Source organism: Serinus canaria, chromosome 4 (assembly GCF_022539315.1).
Source record: "Serinus canaria isolate serCan28SL12 chromosome 4, serCan2020, whole genome shotgun sequence".
Taxonomy (NCBI): Eukaryota; Metazoa; Chordata; class Aves; order Passeriformes; family Fringillidae; genus Serinus; species Serinus canaria.
The window spans coordinates 69271422-69291843 of NC_066317.1; the positions used below are offsets into that span (position 1 = coordinate 69271422).

At 40.9% G+C, this 20422-nt stretch overlaps 1 protein-coding gene across 1 annotated transcript in view; it reads right to left on the reverse strand.

Moving 5' to 3' along the window:
• The window catches only part of DNAAF9 (dynein axonemal assembly factor 9), a 74072-nt gene that overhangs the window by 12358 nt on the left and 41292 nt on the right, over positions 1 to 20422 (reverse strand). The window contains exons 21-30 of the mRNA XM_009098157.4: positions 18549 to 18652; positions 15831 to 15977; positions 13220 to 13308; positions 12893 to 12988; positions 12519 to 12636; positions 11631 to 11719; positions 9408 to 9572; positions 7510 to 7635; positions 5521 to 5558; positions 246 to 381 (exon numbers count right to left, since the gene is read on the reverse strand). Coding sequence (XP_009096405.2) covers positions 246 to 381; positions 5521 to 5558; positions 7510 to 7635; positions 9408 to 9572; positions 11631 to 11719; positions 12519 to 12636; positions 12893 to 12988; positions 13220 to 13308; positions 15831 to 15977; positions 18549 to 18652 — 1108 coding nt within the window. The remainder of the gene's footprint in view (positions 1 to 245; positions 382 to 5520; positions 5559 to 7509; positions 7636 to 9407; positions 9573 to 11630; positions 11720 to 12518; positions 12637 to 12892; positions 12989 to 13219; positions 13309 to 15830; positions 15978 to 18548; positions 18653 to 20422) is intronic.

A 20422-nucleotide genomic window follows, 5' to 3' on the forward strand; every position in this document is an offset into this window, starting at 1 on the left:
GAGCACTTTTCCTTTAGTATGGCAGTAACAGCGACATAAATCACACTCTGCAAACAAAACACATTTCCTAATCCCTGTATTTATATGCCCATAAAAGTAAAGGGAAAATCCCTTTTGCACGAGAAGCAATTAAGAAAAAATCTGCATTTCCTTCCTATAAATCACCAGAGTAAAACCATGAGAACAGAAGTTTGTGAGTGCTGGCAGCCCACGTGCCAAAAGCAATAAATCCTGATGGAATTTACCTTGTTACAATCCCATTTTCTGCCAGGATGAAGGAAACTGCAGGATTTGCTGCTCTGATCAGGCTCTGCAGCTGCACCAGCAGTGGGTGCCTCTGCTCTGTGGCATGACTTGTGAAAACCACGTTACTCACCAGTCCTGTGGAAGGAAATCAGGGGATATTTTACACAGCTCAGGCATGTAAACAGTGACTAATAAACCAGTCACTAATATTCCAACCATTCTTCTCTTATTTTCCTTCCCTCTCACTGCATTCTTTCATTAAAGACAAAAAGAAACTCCACTACAACAAAAAAAAACCAAGCAGAGAATCTTTCATCTAACAGAATCAATTTGGACTCAATCCATAGAATCAATTAATTAAAAGAACAAATCCACACAAGAATCAATTTGAGCAGGACTAGTTTAACAAAAAAAAAAAAAAAAAAGAACACTAAGGTGTAAAATCTCTTGGTGAATTCAGTGTGCAGTAAGAGACTGAGCAGCTAAAAATCAGAATTTTGGACACTCAGTTGCCACAAGAGAAGGGTTTAGGGTTATTTTTTGTTTTTAAAGACTCCAAAAGGTTATTCAGACAGCAAGACTGAACCCATGAGGCATCAAAAAGCTAAGAGAAAACCATCCAGCTGATTTCAGTTCTAGGATCCCTGCTTTCCAATTATACATGATTTGACTTTCAGCCCAGTTCCTCAAAGAAACTGCAGTGCCAGCACTTGGTGCCTCCCTAGGATGTCTGCATTGTCCTCAGTGTGAGGGATGGAGAGGAAATGGAAAGGAAACGGCCTCAGGTTGTGCCAGGGGAGGTGTAGATGAGATATTAGGAATATTTCTTCATGGAAAGGGTTGTCCAGCCCTGCCCAGGGCAGTGGTGGAGCCCCCATCCCTAGAAGTGTTCAAAGAACTCGTGGCTGTGGCTCTTGACAGGGGTAATGGGGAACTGGGCAGTGGTGCTGGGTTGATCATTGGATTTGATGATCTTAGAGGTCTTTTCCAACCTAAACAATTCTGTAATTTTACAATAAATGTTATTTCTTTGCTCAAGATGTGCAGCCCTGCTCTGGCACTTTCCTGTGAGTGCAAGTGGAGTAGAAGGAAGAACAGAAAATCTCCAAAATCCAGGAACAGCTGAGCCAGGATGCATTTCCTCTGCCTCCAACCATTCAAAGCAAAGATGAAACAACTGATGACACCAATTCCTGGTCTTTACACAAGTCTTAAATCACATTAATCCATGCAAAGGCTGCTTTACACACAGATTCCTGTACCAAATATTTCTGGGGCACTTCCACTGCACCACAAATTTCTCTCACCACAAACTCTCTGCATCACTGACCCTTCCAAGCCAGAGCTCCATTAACAGCACAAATCTCCATCACTGCATTTCTCTTTTAACCTTGCAAAGAAGGTTCCACTCCAATTTCAGCAACATCCCTGTCTTCTTCAATGCACAGGGGGAAGAGGGAGGGAGAACAGCAAGCACCCTTTGAAATGTAAGCCATGTGCAGGCTTGAAATGATATCAGGTGTGGGGATATTAATCATGAAATTAGGAGAAAGATGTGAATAAGATAATTATACCATGAATAAGATAATAATTCTACCCCTGGACTATTCCAGGCCAGGTTGGATGGGGCTTGAGCAGCCTGGGATGGTGGAAGGTGGAAGGGGTTGGAATGAGCTGAGTTTTGAGGTCCCTTCCAATCCAAACCATTCTGGGATTCCTGAATCACCCCCCACCACCCTGGGGCTGTGCCAGAGCTGCCACTGAGTCCATGTGACAACTGGCAGCACCATGCCTTGGAGAGGATCCATCACTGTCAGGGATTAAGCTGGAAAAGCTCTCAGTTAAAAAGAAAAAAGGTTCAGGGAGAATGAAACCTAGCAAATCCCACAGCTCTGCAGCTCATCTCCTCTCAGCACCCTGCCCCTTCTCCATCAACCCCTGGCCCTCCTGACTGGATCTCCCACAGCACCCTGGAAGCAGGAGAAGCCTGCTCAGAGCTCTGGCTCTGCTCACACCCAGCCACAGATCCTGGAGGTGTTGGGGTCACAGGCTCCAGTTCATGACCCTGGATTGATGCTCAGGGAGTGCAATCCAAAGAAAAACAATTTCCTGAGAACTGGAAGGTGCCTCCAAGGCTTCAGGACTGAACAAATTTAACCTTTTCTATTTAAACTGCCACTGCCATCTCTGTTTCTAAGAGATGCATTTGGAAGACCACCCAGTTTTGTTTAAATCCTTATTTATACACTCCTCTAAAGAAAAGAACCCTTGCAGCCTGGGGAATAGCATGTTCAATGGAAGCAGGAAAGGAACAGGAGGGATGGATTAAAAATACATATGCTGTATGAAAATAATGGCTCCTCTTTGCTCCCAAACTTACAATGGGAATATTTAACAATGGTGATGTCCTAACTTGTGTTCTATATGAAATTGTTTCACAAGGGATGCCAGGGTGCCCTTGGATAGGAAGGTATCATCTTACAGCTTCTGTGCAAGAAAGAAAGAAAGAAAGACAAAAAGACATAAAGAAAAGAGAGACAAAAGGGAATTCCAGCACACAGATGGTGGCAGGAATTTTGGGAGAAGTTTAAGGAAGTATGCACAGGATATTCCTGTTGGTCTTTGGCTTTGTCAGTTCTCCCCTGTCAGTCAGTTCTGCCTCTGTCAGTCCTGGGGCTCTCCAAACAGAAATTGTGGAAAATGTCACATTGCTAACATGCCCAGGAACCCCTGAGACACAGAGAAAGGCAGCAGAAGGCAAACCCAACTCACTCCCCACATTTGAAGATAGAAGGAAAAAGCACAGATCCAAAGTCGAATTAATTCCAACTTGCCCAAGGCTGCACTTGGCTTTTCTCACACCCACAAAGTTCTGGATTCAGATTTGTACAAAGCCCAGTAGAGTTCTAGATACTGAGAATTTTAGACTTTCTGCACTAACAGACCCTAACTCCCAAGAAAACACTACATTTGACCTGAAGCCATAAAGAAAATTTCCAAAATTAATTAATAGCACTAAAATGTGTCATTCAGTTAAAAGCATCTAACATCACAAAGTAAAAAACTTATTTAGGGTCTTAAAATATAGTAATATATATAAAACAAAATATAAGTTTAAGAACAAAAGCTTTTTCTTCACCTTCTTCTTCATAAGTTTGAGTAGGATTTTGTAATTAGACAGAAAAGTCTGCATTGTGGATTTCAAGGAATTCATTATTAAGTTAAAAGTAAAAACAATTTAAGTATCATTTCTTAATTAGATAGTTTAACCTTAAAAAACCTTATTTAAAAATAGTTACCTTATTAGTAAGATACTAAATACAAAACTCACTGCCTATAAAACTGCAATATAAATTTAAAAATAAACATTCAAAACTAAACACAAAGGATGATCTCAAGTACCTTCAATCCCAAATTCAACAAAAAAAAAATCCAAATTCCAAGACAGCTCAGTCCTGGCCCATTGTGACACAGCAAAACAAACAATACTGGGGTGCACAGCAACCCAAAAATATGAATTAATATCTCTGTGTGAATGTCTGGTTAAATCTTGCTGTTGTTGCACCAGAAGTGAATTCCCAGGTGTGTGAAACCATCAGGAATTCTCTCTCAGTTGTGCCCAGAGCAGCTGTGGCTGCCCCTGGATCCCTGGCAGTGCCCAAGGCCAGGCTGGACAGGGCTGGGAGCACCTGGGACAGTGGAAGGTGTCCCTGCCATGGCAGGGGGTGGCACCAAATGCTCTTTAATGTCCCTTCAACCCAAACCAGGCTGTGATTCCATGAATTATGCAGATGTGAATTCTCTACTATTGCACACATGGCGCAATTCTGCATCTGTCTGGAAAGTTTCAGTGTGCCACATCTCACTTCAAAGCAGACTTTTCCTCCTGAACCTTTTACACAAAAATTACCCCTATTTTTGTGAAACAATTTCTTTCCACAAAGGGACCTCTCAGCCAACTGATGTCACATTCTGTATCACAGAACTGGATGACAACACTTTGCAATGGGCAGAAATTATTCCCTGCCACAAGAACATTCCTCTAACCTCCAGTATTTGTAATTCTTGCAGCATTTTGACTGCAAGAAAATCAGCTACTCTCGTCCAGGGCATTTTGCAGTTTCTCCTTCAACAATGACCAATTCTCAGCCAATCCAGTCTGTAGAAACTCATTTTAAGAAAAAAAAGAAGCTTTGAGTGTTTTATTTATTCTTTCACAAAACAATTTGCACCTTTAACTTCTCTGTAGTTTTTAATAATTCTTCATATTCTTAACATTCTCCTGCTCTCTCCAATTTTACCAGTTGCTGTACACGTGATAATTTTCCAATTTGGAGCACCAACACTTTTCTCCAAATAAAATATTGATTTATATAACAGCACCCACTTTCTGTCCAGCTTGTTCACAACTTCATTCTTTAAGGTTCTCTTCACACATGAAAAAGAGGTGGCAGCACTCTGGCAGCCAAGCAGAGCAATCAGAGTTGAAGCAGCCACAAGAAAAGCACAGAGTCCTCCTCTGATTTTCCAACAACTGCATTTAAATATGAATTAAAAATAACCCCCAAAATAAACCCAACCTGGCCTTGAGCACTTGGGCCAGGGATTTGAGGCAATTTATGCCAAGTCCTGCTTTAATTCCCAAGCCTGGCAAGGAGGACAGTGCAGCCAGTGATGGATTTCAGGATATAAAGCTGAACACAGAGCTAGGGAGCAGCCCTGCAGCTGAGCTGCTTCGCTGCAGTGGGAGATGAGCCCTGCAAGGACCCCCCAGGCCACACCAAGAGGAGCATTTGGGGAACAAGGTCACCCCTCCTTTTTCCTTCTTTAACAGAGCAGCAATGAAAGGAAAGCTCCATTTCCTCACACATCCTCAAAGGAGGGTGGAACTCCAATCCAATCCATCTCACTCCCAGTTACAACAGTTCAGTGTGAGCACTTTAATTAATGTTTAATCATCATTTTAAGAAGCCCATCCTGCACATGAGGACTTCACAATGGATCGTGCTCCAGAATTTTTTCATTTTCTGCCTATGATGTTTGACAGAGATTGTTCTTCCCTCCAAGAGTTTATCATGACCCTTAAGCTACATGTACTTATAGCACAAAATAATAAATGCAGGTATTTATTTGGCCACATGGCTCAGGTATTTGTAATTCTTGCAGCATTTTGACTGCAAGAAAATCAGCTACTCTTGTCCTGGGCATTTTGCAGTTTCTCCTTCAACAATGACCAATTCTGTAGAGCTCAAAGTGAGGAAAAGTGACACATACCTTGTGAACACTGGTCCAAGAACTTGGGAAAAAGAAGCCTAAAAAACCAAAAAAGTTCACATATCAAGAATGGATATTATCATTGAAGTAAAACATTTACATTCACTTGGATGCTGACAGAGTCTCACAAACCAAACCATTTTCATGCTTCTTTTCCTCAATCCATGGAACTGCAACATCCTCACAGCTTATGTCTTTCAGGACTTTTCCCCCAAAAATCAGTTTTGGAGATGGTTTTAATTCACCAACAGATTTAAGAGCTAATTCCCACCGTGCAATTTCTTCTGTACTTTAAGAAATAGAAGCAGAACTCAAAGAATTGAAGCAGAACTCAAAGAATTGAAGCAGAAATGCTTCAATGGTATTTTAATTCTTATTTAAACAATAGAAATTTAAAGTTTGCCCTAAAGAATTGGGCCTTTCAAAGAGTGAGAACTTTCCATAGAAAGCCTGGATGTACAGAATGCCAATTTCTGCTGCTGTGTCAGACAAGTGACAATTCTTTTCAGGAGCTTTATCATGGACACAAACCCTTAAGAAGAGCATTTTACCTGTTCCCTTCAACTCCCTCTCCCCTGCCCTGGTCTGCTCATTCAGAATGGGGAAAAGCTTCATGCCATGCTCATGGAAGAGCTGGATCTCTGCAGTGATGAACTCTGAGGCAGGAAATGGGTTTGATTTTCTTGAGTGCAACTTTCAAGCCAGACATGAAATCCACTCTGTTCCATTCTCCCAGTGAAGTCACCAAAACTTCCCAACTGCAAGGTTTGCCACTGGCACTGGGTGGCTACTTGGGAAATTCTTATCAGAACAAACTCCAAAGCAAAATAGAAATAATCTCCAGCACAGGCTGAGCCTCTGCCTTCAATTGCTTCTGCACTTGAGGAGAAAAACAGTGTGAAAGGACTGCAGGCTGCTGCTGCTAAACACTACACAGTACCATGACTAGTAACACGTTAGTAAGTTAAAAATAAAACAGAAATGGAACTTGTCTTTCCTAGAATTATGGAAAGAACAAGTTTAAACAGCACTCCAGCATCAATTCACCAATTTTTTATGAAGTCTTCAATATTTGTTTGGTGTCTTTGTCACGGAGACAAGAAGAAGCAGCAAGGTAAAGTCTATTTATTGACTACTGCAAAGCACAAGCAGCACCTTGGTTAGTGTTTAAAAACAGGCAGGAAATGTCAGGAATGCACTTTTAGAAACTGCTTGGGCAGTTCTCCTCTAAGCTGTGATGCACAGTTTGATCACAAACAGAAGCAGTGCTACCAACTCCAAAAACTCTAACTGCTGGAACTTACTTTTATCAAATCAGCTGCAAGGCATAATTCAAAAATTGGAGTGTTACAATTTTACAGGTAGGTCTGAGAAATGATTTCCATGTTTGTTGAAGTCTGGAGCACACACATTTACTATGAAACCCAACTATTTCCAAAGGTCAGTGACTTGGCTCTGTGACCATTTCCTCCCCACCCTGGCTCTGCAGTAACCCAGGATATCAGATTTTAACACTTGCAATGCTTTGGCTTCCGTGCTTTGTCATTCCCTTCCCCATTTCAGGGATTGTTTCCCTTCAATTCCATATCTGAAACCTGTAAATTCTTTTTAAACATCCAAAAGCAGTGGCAGAATCAATAACCCACGAGATGCACATCTCCATTTTTAATCTGACTTACTACAAGATTGCAAAAAAGAGAATTATTCAGAGGACAAGGATTTGTATTTAAACAATCTTTGTTTATTCTCCTAGGAGCTGAACTTCAATTGGAGCTGAACTTCTACTGATATTCTATATAATTATATACCCAGTGGAAACCAAGGGCCATCCTGATAAACCAAACAGCACTTCCAAGTTCCTCCAAGATGGATTATTAAGCAATTTTATGGGATTTGAGTGGCTTTTAACCATCACAAATCAGTAATTATTATAAAAGTGATACCACAACATATTTGCTCTTAAACTGGTAGGAATATTTCAAAGCACACCTGTGTTCCATGTAGCAGCTCAGAGGCTCCACACAGGTGTTGACTGTTCCAATGATGAAAGAAGATTTCACATCTGGGTCAGGGTGAGTCTGCAGAGCTTGCACAACATCAATAACATCAGTGTACCTGCAAGAATCCAAAATGAAAAATGGGCTCAGAATAGTTCCCTACCCAGGAAGAAATGGATGGCTTGGAGGAAAACTGGATTTCCAAAAGAGCTACCAAAAGAGATGGAAAGCAGCTCAGAGTTTGGAACATCCAAACAAATTAAGCAAATCCAGACAAATTAAGCAAATCTAGCAAATAAACTGACTGGAATTTACATTAAAAATAAATTATTAACCATCCAGAGAAAAACAGTGTAAACTTTGCACTGAACAACTGGCAGCTTGCACAATATAACACAAACATTTAATGCCTAATGCCAAGCAAATTAAGCACAATTTGAGTTAAAAAAGGAATAAAATAACAGCCTCTCTCAGTTATCAGCATCCCAATTTAAACACGTTTCTACCATTAATGAATCCATTTTTTATCAGAACTCCAACCACTGTTGTATTTTATCTCTGTATCACATCAAGGCTTAGGTGAACCTGAGTTTTAATTTCAGGTATTTATTATAAACTTTTCTCTACTGTCAGTTATCAGCTGAAGGGGATAGTTAGAGAACTCCAGCTACTCTAAAGCTGTCTACACCAACACCCAACTATCCCAAAAGAATGGAAAACTTCCAATTATCTGTTCCTGAAGCCAGTGCTGCTACCAAAGTATCACTTATTTTGCCCATCAGTGGATTTAACACCATCCCTACTAATTACACAAAAAAATAAATCAATCTGGCTCCAACATGGAAAAAGATGATGGTTTTTAACACTATCAGAATGAAGAAAATGCTGAGCTCCATTTGCACATCCTCAGTGAGAACTGGGTGTCACTGCTGCCAAGTCAGGGTAGTGCCTCCCTCACACTGGTTTGTGTCACCTTCTCATGACTCAGAAGATGATCCTGGCTCTCAAATGCTACATTGGAGAAGGAAATGTCAAACACAGGTAGGTGGCTCAGTCTTCACCTTTATCCCACAAGGAAAATGGCATTTATCCAGAACACATCACTAAGTCCTCCTCTGCTATCACCTGCTCCCAAGATTTTTGACAGTCTGATCTCTGCTGGCAGTTCTGGAGTCAGAATCACAGAACAGTTTGGGGTGGAAAGGACCTTCAAAGGTCACCTTAGTTCAACCTCCTGCAACAGCCAGGGACATGTTCCACTAGCCCAGGCTGCTCCAACCTGGCCTTGGACACTTCCAGGGGCAGCCACAGCTGCTCTGGGCACCCTGTGCCAGGGCCTGCCCACCCTCCCAGCCAGGAATTCCTTCCCAATATCCCACCCAAATCTCCCCTTTTCCGATCCGAAGCCATTCTCTGTGTCCTGTCCCTCCATCCCTTGTCCCCAGTCCCTCTCCAGCTCTCCTGGAGCTCCTTTAGGCTCTGAGCTCTGCCTGGAGCCTTGTGAGGACTCCCAGCTCTCCCAGCCTGGCTCCAGAGGGGCTCCAGCCCTCAGAGCAGCTCTGGGGCCTCCTCTGGGCTCTCTCCAGCAGCTCCAGGTCCTTCTGCAGTTGGGACCTAAGAGTTGGGGTAGCTCTGCAGGTGAGATCCCACCTGAGCAGGGCACAGGGGCAGAGTGCCCCCATCCCTGCTGCCCAAACTGAGGGGTCAGCCCAGCACAGGGGGGTTCTGGGCTGTGAGTGCACCCAGAACATGAAAGGAAAGCCAAGCACACCTTTTTACCTTTTTTACAGGAGCAATAAAACCAACAGGGACAGAAAGCTCAGTTTGGGCTCTAAATAAACCAGAATCATCTTATTCTACACAACAGCTCTAAAAGTTTGGATTCTTTACCCTTGCAGCACCACCAGGAGCCTGTTGCTCTTCCCAGTGCTCTTCAGGGTGGGCTGATGGACCCCAAGGTTCTGCTGGGCCTCCAGGAGCCCGGTCAGGTAGCGCTGGAAGTGGGAGGCACTGAAACACTGCGGGCTGTCCATGGTCTGCCGATACACAATCCACCTGGGCACACACAGGGAGCAAGGCAGGGCATCAGCTGGCACACAGCACCTCTGCACCCTCCCTAGTGCCCCAGACTGCCAGGCAAGGTGTGCTCTGTTTGCCCTCTGACAGAGCTGGGGCACTTAGCTGCTGTTCACTGGGCAGTTCTCTTTATCTCTTGCACAACCAATCCTCCCTCCAGGAGATCTCTGCTGTTCATGGACCATTAATTATTAATTATGGTTGTGGGGGTGTTCACAGGGGTCTCAGTAGAGGGAAGAGATGAGAATTTTGACTCTATGTTTTACAAGGCAAATTTATTATTTATGATCTATATTATATTAAAACTATACTAAAAGAATTGAAGAAAGGATTTCATCAGAAGGCTTAAAAGGAAAAGAATGGAATGAAAATAAAATCTTGTGACTGATCAGAGTCTGAGACAGCTGGGCTGTGATTGGCCATTAATTAAAAACAACCCCATGAGACCAATCCCAGATCCACCTGTTGCATTCCACAGCAGCAGATAATCATTGTTTATAGTTTGTTCCTGAGGCCTCTCAGCTTCTCAGGAGGAAAGATCTTAATGAAAAGATTTTTCATAAAATATGTCTGTGACATATCTTCTGTTCATGGGCCATTAATCATTAATTATCTTCTGTTCATGAATGTCCCTGCAGGGCTGATCAAATTCCATCATCCCATTGGGAGATGTTCCTCCCAGGGGGAGGAGCCAAGCATTCCTACCTGGATACAATCTGAGATTCTGGGATAACAGAACAGCCTTTCCACTGCATTCCCAGAGGAGCAGCTGCCTCTTCCAGTGGATCTTTAGAGGAAGACTGCACCCTTCTACAGGATCCCTGCTCCACCAGAACCACACCTGCCACTCCAGGAGGGCTGCAGCCACCATTCCAGCTGGGTGTCAGGTTGTATTCTGACTCTCTCAAGGGTTTTTCTTTTGTATTATTGCATGTGTTTGGGTTTGTTTTTTCCCTTTTCCTAATAAATTCTATTTCTGACTTGGAGTCTCTCACTGCTTTCAAACCAGAACACCTCTTCAAGCAACAGACCAAAATGAAGTTTGACAAGCCCAAAGATTTCACATCTCTCATCATGATCTCATTCCATGTGGTCACGTGGGGAAGGGGAATTTATTTGGCTTTCTATCATTTCCAGCATATGCACATTCCTGACATGGCTGCCAAAGGGGTCTGTGGGTGTTTTTTGTTGTTTTTTCAATAAAACAATGTTCACCAGCTTTTTTCAAAGCTGTACATCATATGAGTAATTCTGATCACTGGCAGTGATGCAGCAAACAAAAATTAGACAAAGCCAATTCAAAACTCTGGGCATGAAAATATTTCAGTGCAAAAATGGAAAGTAACAATGACATTTGCAGGAAAACATGAGGAGATGTGTTATTACACAACCTTCAAAAGTCACCTTACGTGTTTGCCCTCTAACAGAGCCACAAAACTGCTCTGAATCAACCTGATAAAATTGAGTTAAAAGTAAAAACAGTGCAGAACATGGCTAAAATTAAATGCTAAGGTGTTTGGCTATAAGAATTAAAATGATAAGATTTTTTTTTATTATTTTTCAGATGCTCTATCAAGACACAGACTGGCAAATTGCTATAGCAGATTTGTCTCATTGCCATACAACAGATGTCCTGAATGCACCTCAAATCAGGCTAAATTCAAAACAATGCTGTGGCAAGGACTGTTAGTCAAGTCTTTTCTCAAAAAAACAAAAAAAAAGCATTTCAGAATCACTACAATAAATAAATAAATTTTAAAATTTATTTAAATTTATCTAAATCAATACAAAATAAATATAAATTTAGATAAATATCAATTTATCTAAATCAATAAATAGAAGCTCTTCACCACATGGAATAAGCAACAAAGAAATCTCCTGTTTGTTTTTCTGTCTAAATGCATCAATTTTAGGGCAAATCTACCTGTCAGTCTGAAATGAGGTTTAAAAACCACCAAATGAAAGAGTGATAATTTCTTTTTTTGCCTTCATGCCAAGCTGTTTTTCAGTGCTCAGTGTAAGCAGAGCTGCACCCACCTGCCATGCTCCTTGGTAAAAGTGACAAGGAAAGAGCAGAGGTCGCTGGAACGGCACCCTGGCAGCCCAGTGAGGATGGTGATGATCACCTGCAACACAGCAACAGGGGACAAGGGGAGTCTAAACACAAAATAACCACAGAAAAACTGCTGCAGACACAAAAAGGCTGTTTTCTATGATTTATACAGATTTTTCTTTCTTTTTTTTAAAAATTCACAGGTAAACCAACCTTAAAATCAGGTTTTAAAACGTTCCTAAGGGTTTATTAATTGTCAGAATGGTCTGTGAACCATTCTGTGAACCAGACCCCAGCAATATCGCAAGCAAAGATTACATTCCTGCTGCTTTGTTTTCAGCAGATTTCAAAAGCTTGGAAGCTCCAAGGAAATATTTTTTCTGAAAATTCTATTTAAAGCCCACCTTAAATTGGACAATTGTTATTGCCCCTATAGAGAAAGGAATGTTGTACAGATAATATCAGCAAATGTTAAATATCATGTGCTACCTCAATGCTATTTAAAGGACTTTTATGTTCCAGAGAACAATTCAGTTAAATTATTCAGCAATTCATAAAAACAAGAGCCTGCTTTAGGGCAAAGTCTCTCTGGACATTAGAGAAAACACTTCACTTAAAGAGCTACACCTCACTTTCTGCCTCTATTTCATCAGGTTGGAAGACCATTTGCACTTCCAAAAGATTGTTTAAATGGAAAAGAATTAAGTATATAACTAGGAAAAAAAAAAGACAAAAAACTGGTGGTAGAGGAAGAGGAGGCAGAGCAAGGCTGAACAGGATTAGTATTTTCTCACACTACAACAGAACTACTGACAGAACATTCCAAATATTCTATAAGAGGGCTAGGAATTACTGGGGAGTTGTTTCCTTACCTTATCACCTTCTGCTCTGCTGTCAGAAATGGTTTCTGACTGTTGGAGAAGGACAGGAAGATGCGCTCTCATCACTGGCTTGGTGCTGACACTGCTGACTGTGAAGTGCTGCACAAACCTTTCAAAAATAAAAAGTTTATTTCTTTACAATTGACAGCAAAAGGTTTCATCCTTATAAATAGCTGGGAAATTACTAAAACAAGAGTATGAAAAGGTCAAGCTAGAGAGGAAATAATTTATCTCAGAATAAAAACATCCTAGTGTAAAGAGAGAATTATTTAAGAAATATTTTTAGATGGCTGTCACATCTACCAAAGCATTTTTGTCTCATTTCTGACAGAATGAATCCCTTGAACACAAAAGGAATTTCTCACCTCTCCAATCCTGGAATGGCAGCAGAGAGTTTCAGCTCTCTGCATCTTTCCCCAGAAGCAAAAGAGGCATTGAAGAGCTTCTGAACACTGGAATGCCTAAAAGAAGGAAATTAATTAATTAGTTAAAGGAGAAACCTAAAAAATTCTCTTCTTTACATGGGTACAGATTAAATGGTACCAAAGAAAAATTAAATTGAGTGTTGCACTAAGAATGCACCATTTTTTAAATTATGATCAGAATTTAGTTGTTATTATCAAAAGCAATAAATGACAGCATTTTTCTGATTGCAGTCTCTGTGTAACTGCACTGCCCTGGCAGGAACTTACAGCCTCCTTTGTTCCTCAGACAGAAATTCTTCTGGGACAACCCTTAAAGATAATCCTGAGTTTGCCTGGTTTTGCCATGAAGAGAAAACCTGGAATAAACCACATTGAGGCATGAGTGTCATCATTTTCCCAAATTTGTTTAGGAATTGGTTTTGCTCACCTAAAAAACCAGACCCATTGTCAGAAGCCATTAAATATTGCAGAGTCAAGAGAAGCTGTGGCTGCCCCATCCCTGGAAGGGTCCAAGTGTTGGATGGGGCTTGGAGAAACCTGGCAGAGTGGAAGGTTCCCTGCCCAAGGCAGGGGGTTGGAATCAGATGTGCCTTGAGGTCCCTTCCAATTTTAAAATTCAAATCCACTGATCAGATTTTGCAACATTTTCTTTGGCTAAGACTGGAAGAGCTTTAGGAATTTACTGACATGGCCTCGTTTTCCCTGATAGAAGTGTAGGTGTTAATAGCCCAAGTGCTCTACAGCAGGAACTGAATTAATTCAGGTCTTTTTGAAGCACTGCTGTAATTTTCATGAGGTGAGATTGCAGCAATCATTCCTCAAAATTGAAGAGAAACTCTGCTCCCTCCCAAAAGAAAAGGAAAGCCTTCGTTTCTCTAGGGAATGTTCTGGCTCCCATCCAATTGCTCCAGCCAAGACACATCAATCTGAGTGGCACTGGGAACCTAGAAATCAGATTCAGATGAATCACAAACTCCTGACAGTGTTTGGAATTTCCCTTCTTTTCAGAAGCAAAGGCAGCAGCCATTGTCATTTTTCACAATATCTGTCTGCAAGACAAAACAACTGGGGGGGATAGGACTGCTTTAAATTAAAAACTCAGCATCCCAAACACAAGGGTAGGAGATAAAAACCATCCAATTAAAATCTACTTTTGATATTAACAAAGGCAATATTGTTCATGCAGCAGGATCCACACAAGCAAAGAAACAACCACTTTAAAACACACAGAAGGGACTCAAAGAAATGCCTGGGAGGGATGGAAAAAAGGAATGGTCAAGGGAAATTTGTGTTCTGTAAGAGTCAAAGGGTTGGGGATAAAGTGAAAACATGGGTCAGGCTAACAAGTGTTAGAAATATAGAAATATATCAGAATCTTTTGTATAACTTAAAGAAAGTTTAACAAAAGAGCTGCTTTGGTATCAAAGAAAAAAATGAGAGAAATCGACACATCCTAAAGCCTAAACAAATTTTCCTCCTGCACCCTTTAGAGTGAGGATGGGAAAGGCATCACCTCATCCTGCACAGCAGATTTCACCTCTGTGGGCTCATCTCAGTCTTTAACAAACCCAGATTTGGGTAACAGGGCAGTTCCAATTCCCCAGTTCCAGTGAGTGAGGTATCGAGCCAGATAATTGAGAAGAGTAGAAGCAGCCTCTAAATTTTAGTGAATCTTTGTAAGCTGTGAGGTACACAGACTTTTAGAAAGAAGTTTGGAGGAAATCAATAAACCCCTGAAGGTAAATACTGACAAAATACAATAATATATTCCCATGGTTTGCACAATCAGAGTCAATTTGATGAAGAGTTTTGTCCATAAGAACATCCTAAAAACAAAAGATTTGTTTTATCTGCTTGAGCAAAGCAACTGGTGTGGTGCCAAATGAGAAACTTAAACTGCCCAAAATGAACCTCAGGGTGGAACTGTTCACCAAAAGAATTAACTCAAAGGAGGACAGGAATAAATAGAGAAAAAGTAACAGAAGAAACAAACACCCTCATCTCAGATACTACAAACAGTTTGGATATCTACAGCCAACAACCAGATCAAAAGAAAAGCATTACAACTATCAGAAAAAAAAAGAACTTTTTATAGGCATAGATTGAAAAGAATCTGGTTTTGTTTTATTAGGCCAAATAAAACAGAAAGAATAGGTCTGAGATTTGTGAGTATCTCGAGGATGTGTTCTGGTAGAGAAAAGAAAAATAAAACAGATATAGAAGGAGAATTAATAAAATAGGCTGAAAATTCAAATGCAAACAAACAACAGATTGCCAAGCATTCAGAGTGGAACAGTGGGAGGAATTTAAACACTTAAGATAAAAGGAGGAGACATTTTATGGGACCATTAATATGACCAGTGGGGACTACTCACTGAGCTAGGTGGTCTTTTCCAACCCAGTGTGATGAGCACATCCTAAAACCCTTGTGAAGCCCTAAAATCTCCAGGCTCATTTCCTCAAAAGCACTATTGTTATAAAGTTGGGTTTATTAAAAGCCTCTGCAGCACAAAGCAAGAAGCCAATCTACTTAGGGAATAATACAATGCCATATGGGAGACTGAAAAACTTTAACTCCACTTCCCCAAGGATCAAGATCCAAATGTGTCTGACCACAAAAACACACAATGGAACCTCTGCCACTCCATACAATCCCTGCAGCAAATTAGACACCAGAAATGCAGCTCAGAAAAGGAGATTTTAGAGCCCTGGCTGCCTCCAGAAGGCAAAGTGAAAGCACATGGGAGCACTAAACACAACGAGCAGCACCATCACTGGAAATTCATACAGAAATCAGAGTTTTTCTCACACTTCTTAAACACACTGAGAGCAATTCTGTGGCTTCTCCCCCAGCCCAACCAAACTTTTTCCACTTTACCTGGGAATAAAAAGCTTTATAAATCTTTCTTTTGGGGAAAAGTGCAATCATCAGGAAGTTGTTCTGGGTGTGGAATTCAATGGGGAGATGAGGAAGCAGGGAACTTTTGAAGTCTATGAAGAGAGCAGCAACGATGCTGTTGGAATCCTGGAAAAGAAAGAAACAGGACAAGTTCAAATTGATATTTTCTACTTTGCATGGCACAGAGATGGAGCAGGAGGGGTGGAGCACAAATATCTGCAGCTACTGGAGATATCACAAGCTCAAAACAAAGGATCTGAGTTTGAGTGAAGCACTGAACTTTTGTCCTGACAACAAAGCTTAAATTTTAAAATCTTCTCTTGTCCCCACCAAAATCTAGACCCATCCTCTGCTCCTGCTTCAAACAACAAACTCTTTGTTTACAGCCACATCTCCAACACAGACAGCAGATAAAAAATGAATTCAGTGCCACCTAAGAAGGTGACAAGGGAGGCTGAAGCCCTCAGGTTCTGTTTCCCTCAGAAGAACTGAACTCAGGTTTAATTTTTGTTCTGAGAAAACACTGACTTGTTTTTCCTGGGTTATTTTTTAGTTTGTTTTGGAGGTTTTTTTTTCCCAGAGTGGTGGGAGATGTCCCATCCCTGGAAGTGCTCAAGGCCAGGCTGGATGGGGCTTGGAACAACCTGGGAGAGTGGAAGGAGTTCCAAGGCAGGGGGTGGAACAAGATGGTTTTTAAGGTCCCTTCCAACCCAAACCATTCCATGACTGTGGAATTCAGGACAGGATTTTATACACAAATCTGCAGGATGCTGCAGTGTTTTATATTCAAGTGCTTTTCACATCAAAGACTTAAAAAATCAGAACAATTTAGAAGCATGAAGCGTTTCTGGGAAATGGGAATTCAATGATTTAGGGCTCAAATCAGAATTTTAGTGGCATCCCCTTCACTTTCAATAGAAATGGGCAAAGAAGTCACTGTACTCATTGTTGGGAAGAAAAAGCTCAAGTTGGGGAGCTGTTACATAAGAATTGGTATCAACTCAGAGCCCTTTGCAAACAGAATCTCTCTGCTTTGCTAACTGAGGGATTAATCACAAAAATAATCCTCTCCAAGTCACTGAGGTCACTGAAGAACATACAAAAATATTCTCCTGAAAGAGAACAATTTCTTTTAAGAGAAAATGGCTTTTGGAACAGAATCCACAGATCCTGGATTCTGCAGGATGGTTTAGAGATTTCCTGAGAAGAGACTCCAAGGCCAACTCATCCATGCTGCTGTCAGCACGAGAAGTGTCCAACAAAATCTGCTCCTGGAAAACATTTTGGGCTTCACAAATTGAAAAAAGCTGAAAAGCAGCAGCAGCAGCAGCAATAATCCCTACAGACACAAGGTTGAAAGGAGCCAGCCCCAAGTTTTACAAGATGCTCGTGTCATTGTGAAATCTAAATATTGCTTGGTAATATTTGTTGCCTTGATGAATGGCCAGAATCTGCCCTGCCCTCCATGCATGAGTGCCAGGGATTCCAGGAGCTCAGGGGCAGCTCAGGGCCCAGCTCCTCACAGCACGTGCTGAAGCAGAATTCCAGATATTTTCAAGTGAAAAAGAAGAATATCTCACAGGCATCATGCTAAAGCTGCTAAAAAAACTGCATTTTGCATCACTTCAAAGTTTGCTATCTTTAATTTTAATCAGAACATTCAATTCTCCTTTTTCTTTTCCATCCATATTGCTGCAGGAACTTTTGGAAAGCAAAACCAACAATTCCCCTGCTTCTTCTCCTGTCACTTCTTAACAGTTTCAAAACCCTCCACCCTCATATTCTGCCAAGTCAGTAGAACAATAATACACTCCCTGTCAGGGCTTAGCTTCACACAAAAACCTGGCAGCATTTCAAGAATGATGGCCAGGTCCCAGAAATAGCAACTTTGATGAAAGTGAGTGTCTTGACTCAAACAATGCCAGGAAGGTCAGTGTTAAAATAGCTTCTTAAACCAGGGGCAATCAACATGATGTCCAAGAAAAGGCAGCTAAGGTAAGACTCTCTGAGCTGCTGTGTTTTCATCTCAATTGAAACCCATTTTGATTGTATTTCACTGGTTTCCTGTATTGTGGGATGAAATCAACCAGCACAATGCTGCAGGTCACTGATAAATGGGGAATACTGTACCTGAACAAAAGGGAAACTAAAGGAAACTGATTTCTTTTTGTCCCAGTGTTTAGGAAACAGTAACCAACACAAATAATCTCCTTTCCACCCTGAAGGAGTGATGGTTAAGGCAGTGTTTCTGCCTCCAGGTGGGCAGAGCTGAGTTGCCATCATTAACCTCTCAATTCCCACTGAGCCTCTCTCTGGTGGCCAAGTGAGAGATTCCAATATATTTTTAATAAAAGGCAGAATTTCACTCTCCATGACTTCACCACACCTTGAACTCTTCTCTATCCATTCCTTCACACTGTGAGATGTTTGATCAATGTCATGTTGTGTCATTTTCTCTTAACCAAAAGCAGTTTTCACACTGTTAACAGCACATTGCTAACTCAAAATTCACCTTGCTAATACAAAACTCTCTCCTCCTTCCTCACTAATTTCAGTTAATCAGCACCAAAACTGCAGAGATTTGCATCAGTTATTACAGCTGTACAGAAACTTAAATCTAAACTTTGTACCAGAACAGAATCATGGTTAAAAATGGATGGAAACTTTATAACAGAAAAAAAGAGACAAAATACTCACCCCATCATAGAGAGAGATGGAACTCATGTGGGTTTTGGAAATGGAAATGCTGCCGTGGTGGGGATCACAGAACAGAATTCCATCAGAAAAGAAATACAGTTTGCCTGGAATTTGAAGGAAAAAGAATTGTATGAGGTAAAAATCAACATTTCAGCTTCTCACGATGACTCTCTTGGCTTCCTGAGGAAGAAATCTCTGTTCCAGCAGGATTTTGTTGCATTTAACAAGCAGAAAATTTGATTTGGGATAATTTTTAGTGATATTTATTTAATTGTTATTATTTCTTTTATTTGGGATAATATTTACAACCATTCAGTCTTTACTGGATCTCCCTACCAAGAGCAGGAATCATCACTACAACTTCATCTGAGTTTATCTGACCCCACAGAACCATTTATCAAAAATATTCTAAGGCATTTTTTTTAATTAAAAGCAAAAAAAAATTCCATCCTGTCAAATTTCAAACTTGCAGAAGTACAAAATTGACAATACAAGAACTTAAGTAAAGATTGCATCCCAAACAATTGAAAATTTAAACATTGTAACAAACTGAAGTGTAAAAATATTTACATGGGAATTTTAACATTGTTTAATTTAAACTTTAAAGAAATCATTTAAAATTAGCCTTTTAAATGAAAATTTACTTAATCAATAATTTTTTTGCAGCAGCCTGGGTTAGTGGAAGGTGTCCCTGCCCATGGCCAGGGGTTGGATCTAAATGTTCCAAACTATTCCATGAATTTTATGCACCTTTTGCACCTCAGAGTGCCAGAATACAGGGCTGCAACCTCAGCAGAGCCCAAATTGGGGAACAAAATCACCTTCACTGCCATGTGACACCTAAAAAAATGTCATGTTCCTTGCAGGGTTTCCTAATGGTCTTGACAGCATTTATTTGTAATTCTCCAGCTCAGGAGTTGGTAAAATACTGAACTTCACAAATCTCAAAAAAAAAAAATTAAAATAAAATTAAAAATAAAATAGAAAGGAAAAAATTGCTCCTTTGGGGGCACAATGAGCCAGTTTTAACAAAGCCCAAAAAAAAATCAAATCAAATCAAATAGAATCCAGAGTTCTGCAGTTATTTACTGAGTGAACAAGTGCCCACAGCACTGCATTGCAAAACAGCTGAACATCCCCCTCTGCATTAACCTCTTCTCTTTGAAATCTGATCAATTAGAGCAAAAGCAGCTGCCCTTGTGTGAGGGTTGCTGTTTAATTGCCTTGCACATCATTATTTATCCTCCACACTCCAGGGCAAAGACAATAAAGCTGAAGGTTCTCCTCTACAGCCTGTCAGCACCAAGCACTTAATGTCAGATATTCAGCACCTCCTGCTGCACATCAGCACTGTGACAGCAGCACCTTCTCTGCAGAAAAAATAGAGAAAATATGTAGAAATATAGAATTATATCTGATAGAAGATAAAGAATTAAAGTATTGTGCCTATTCATTCAGGGCACAAGGAGGGAGGGGAATCTACCAGTCCTATCAAATTGTTTTCAGTTTTATTCCTGGGATATTCATGTTGTTGAAGTTCTTGAAGGAAAAGGCACCCAAAAAAGAGGAATAATCCAAGAGTGCTGCCAGGGATCTTGTGTCCAAAAGCTGTAACTGGATTGGATCTGAGAAGGACCAAATTCAGGCATTTTTCTGAGCTGCCAAACTCTGAATTCCTGAGAGAAAATGGCAGTGGCAGAAACCTGGAGCACATCAGCTCCAGGAGGAGGCTTTGGGAGGAAAATTTGCCTTCTCCTCCTGAGCTGGGAGCCCAGAGCACTTCTGCAATGGCCAATCCTTCCAAGCTCATGTTTGTAAGAGACAGAAAAAGCAGAAAACATCTGGCAGCTCATCTGGCAAGGACAGGAGGAGCC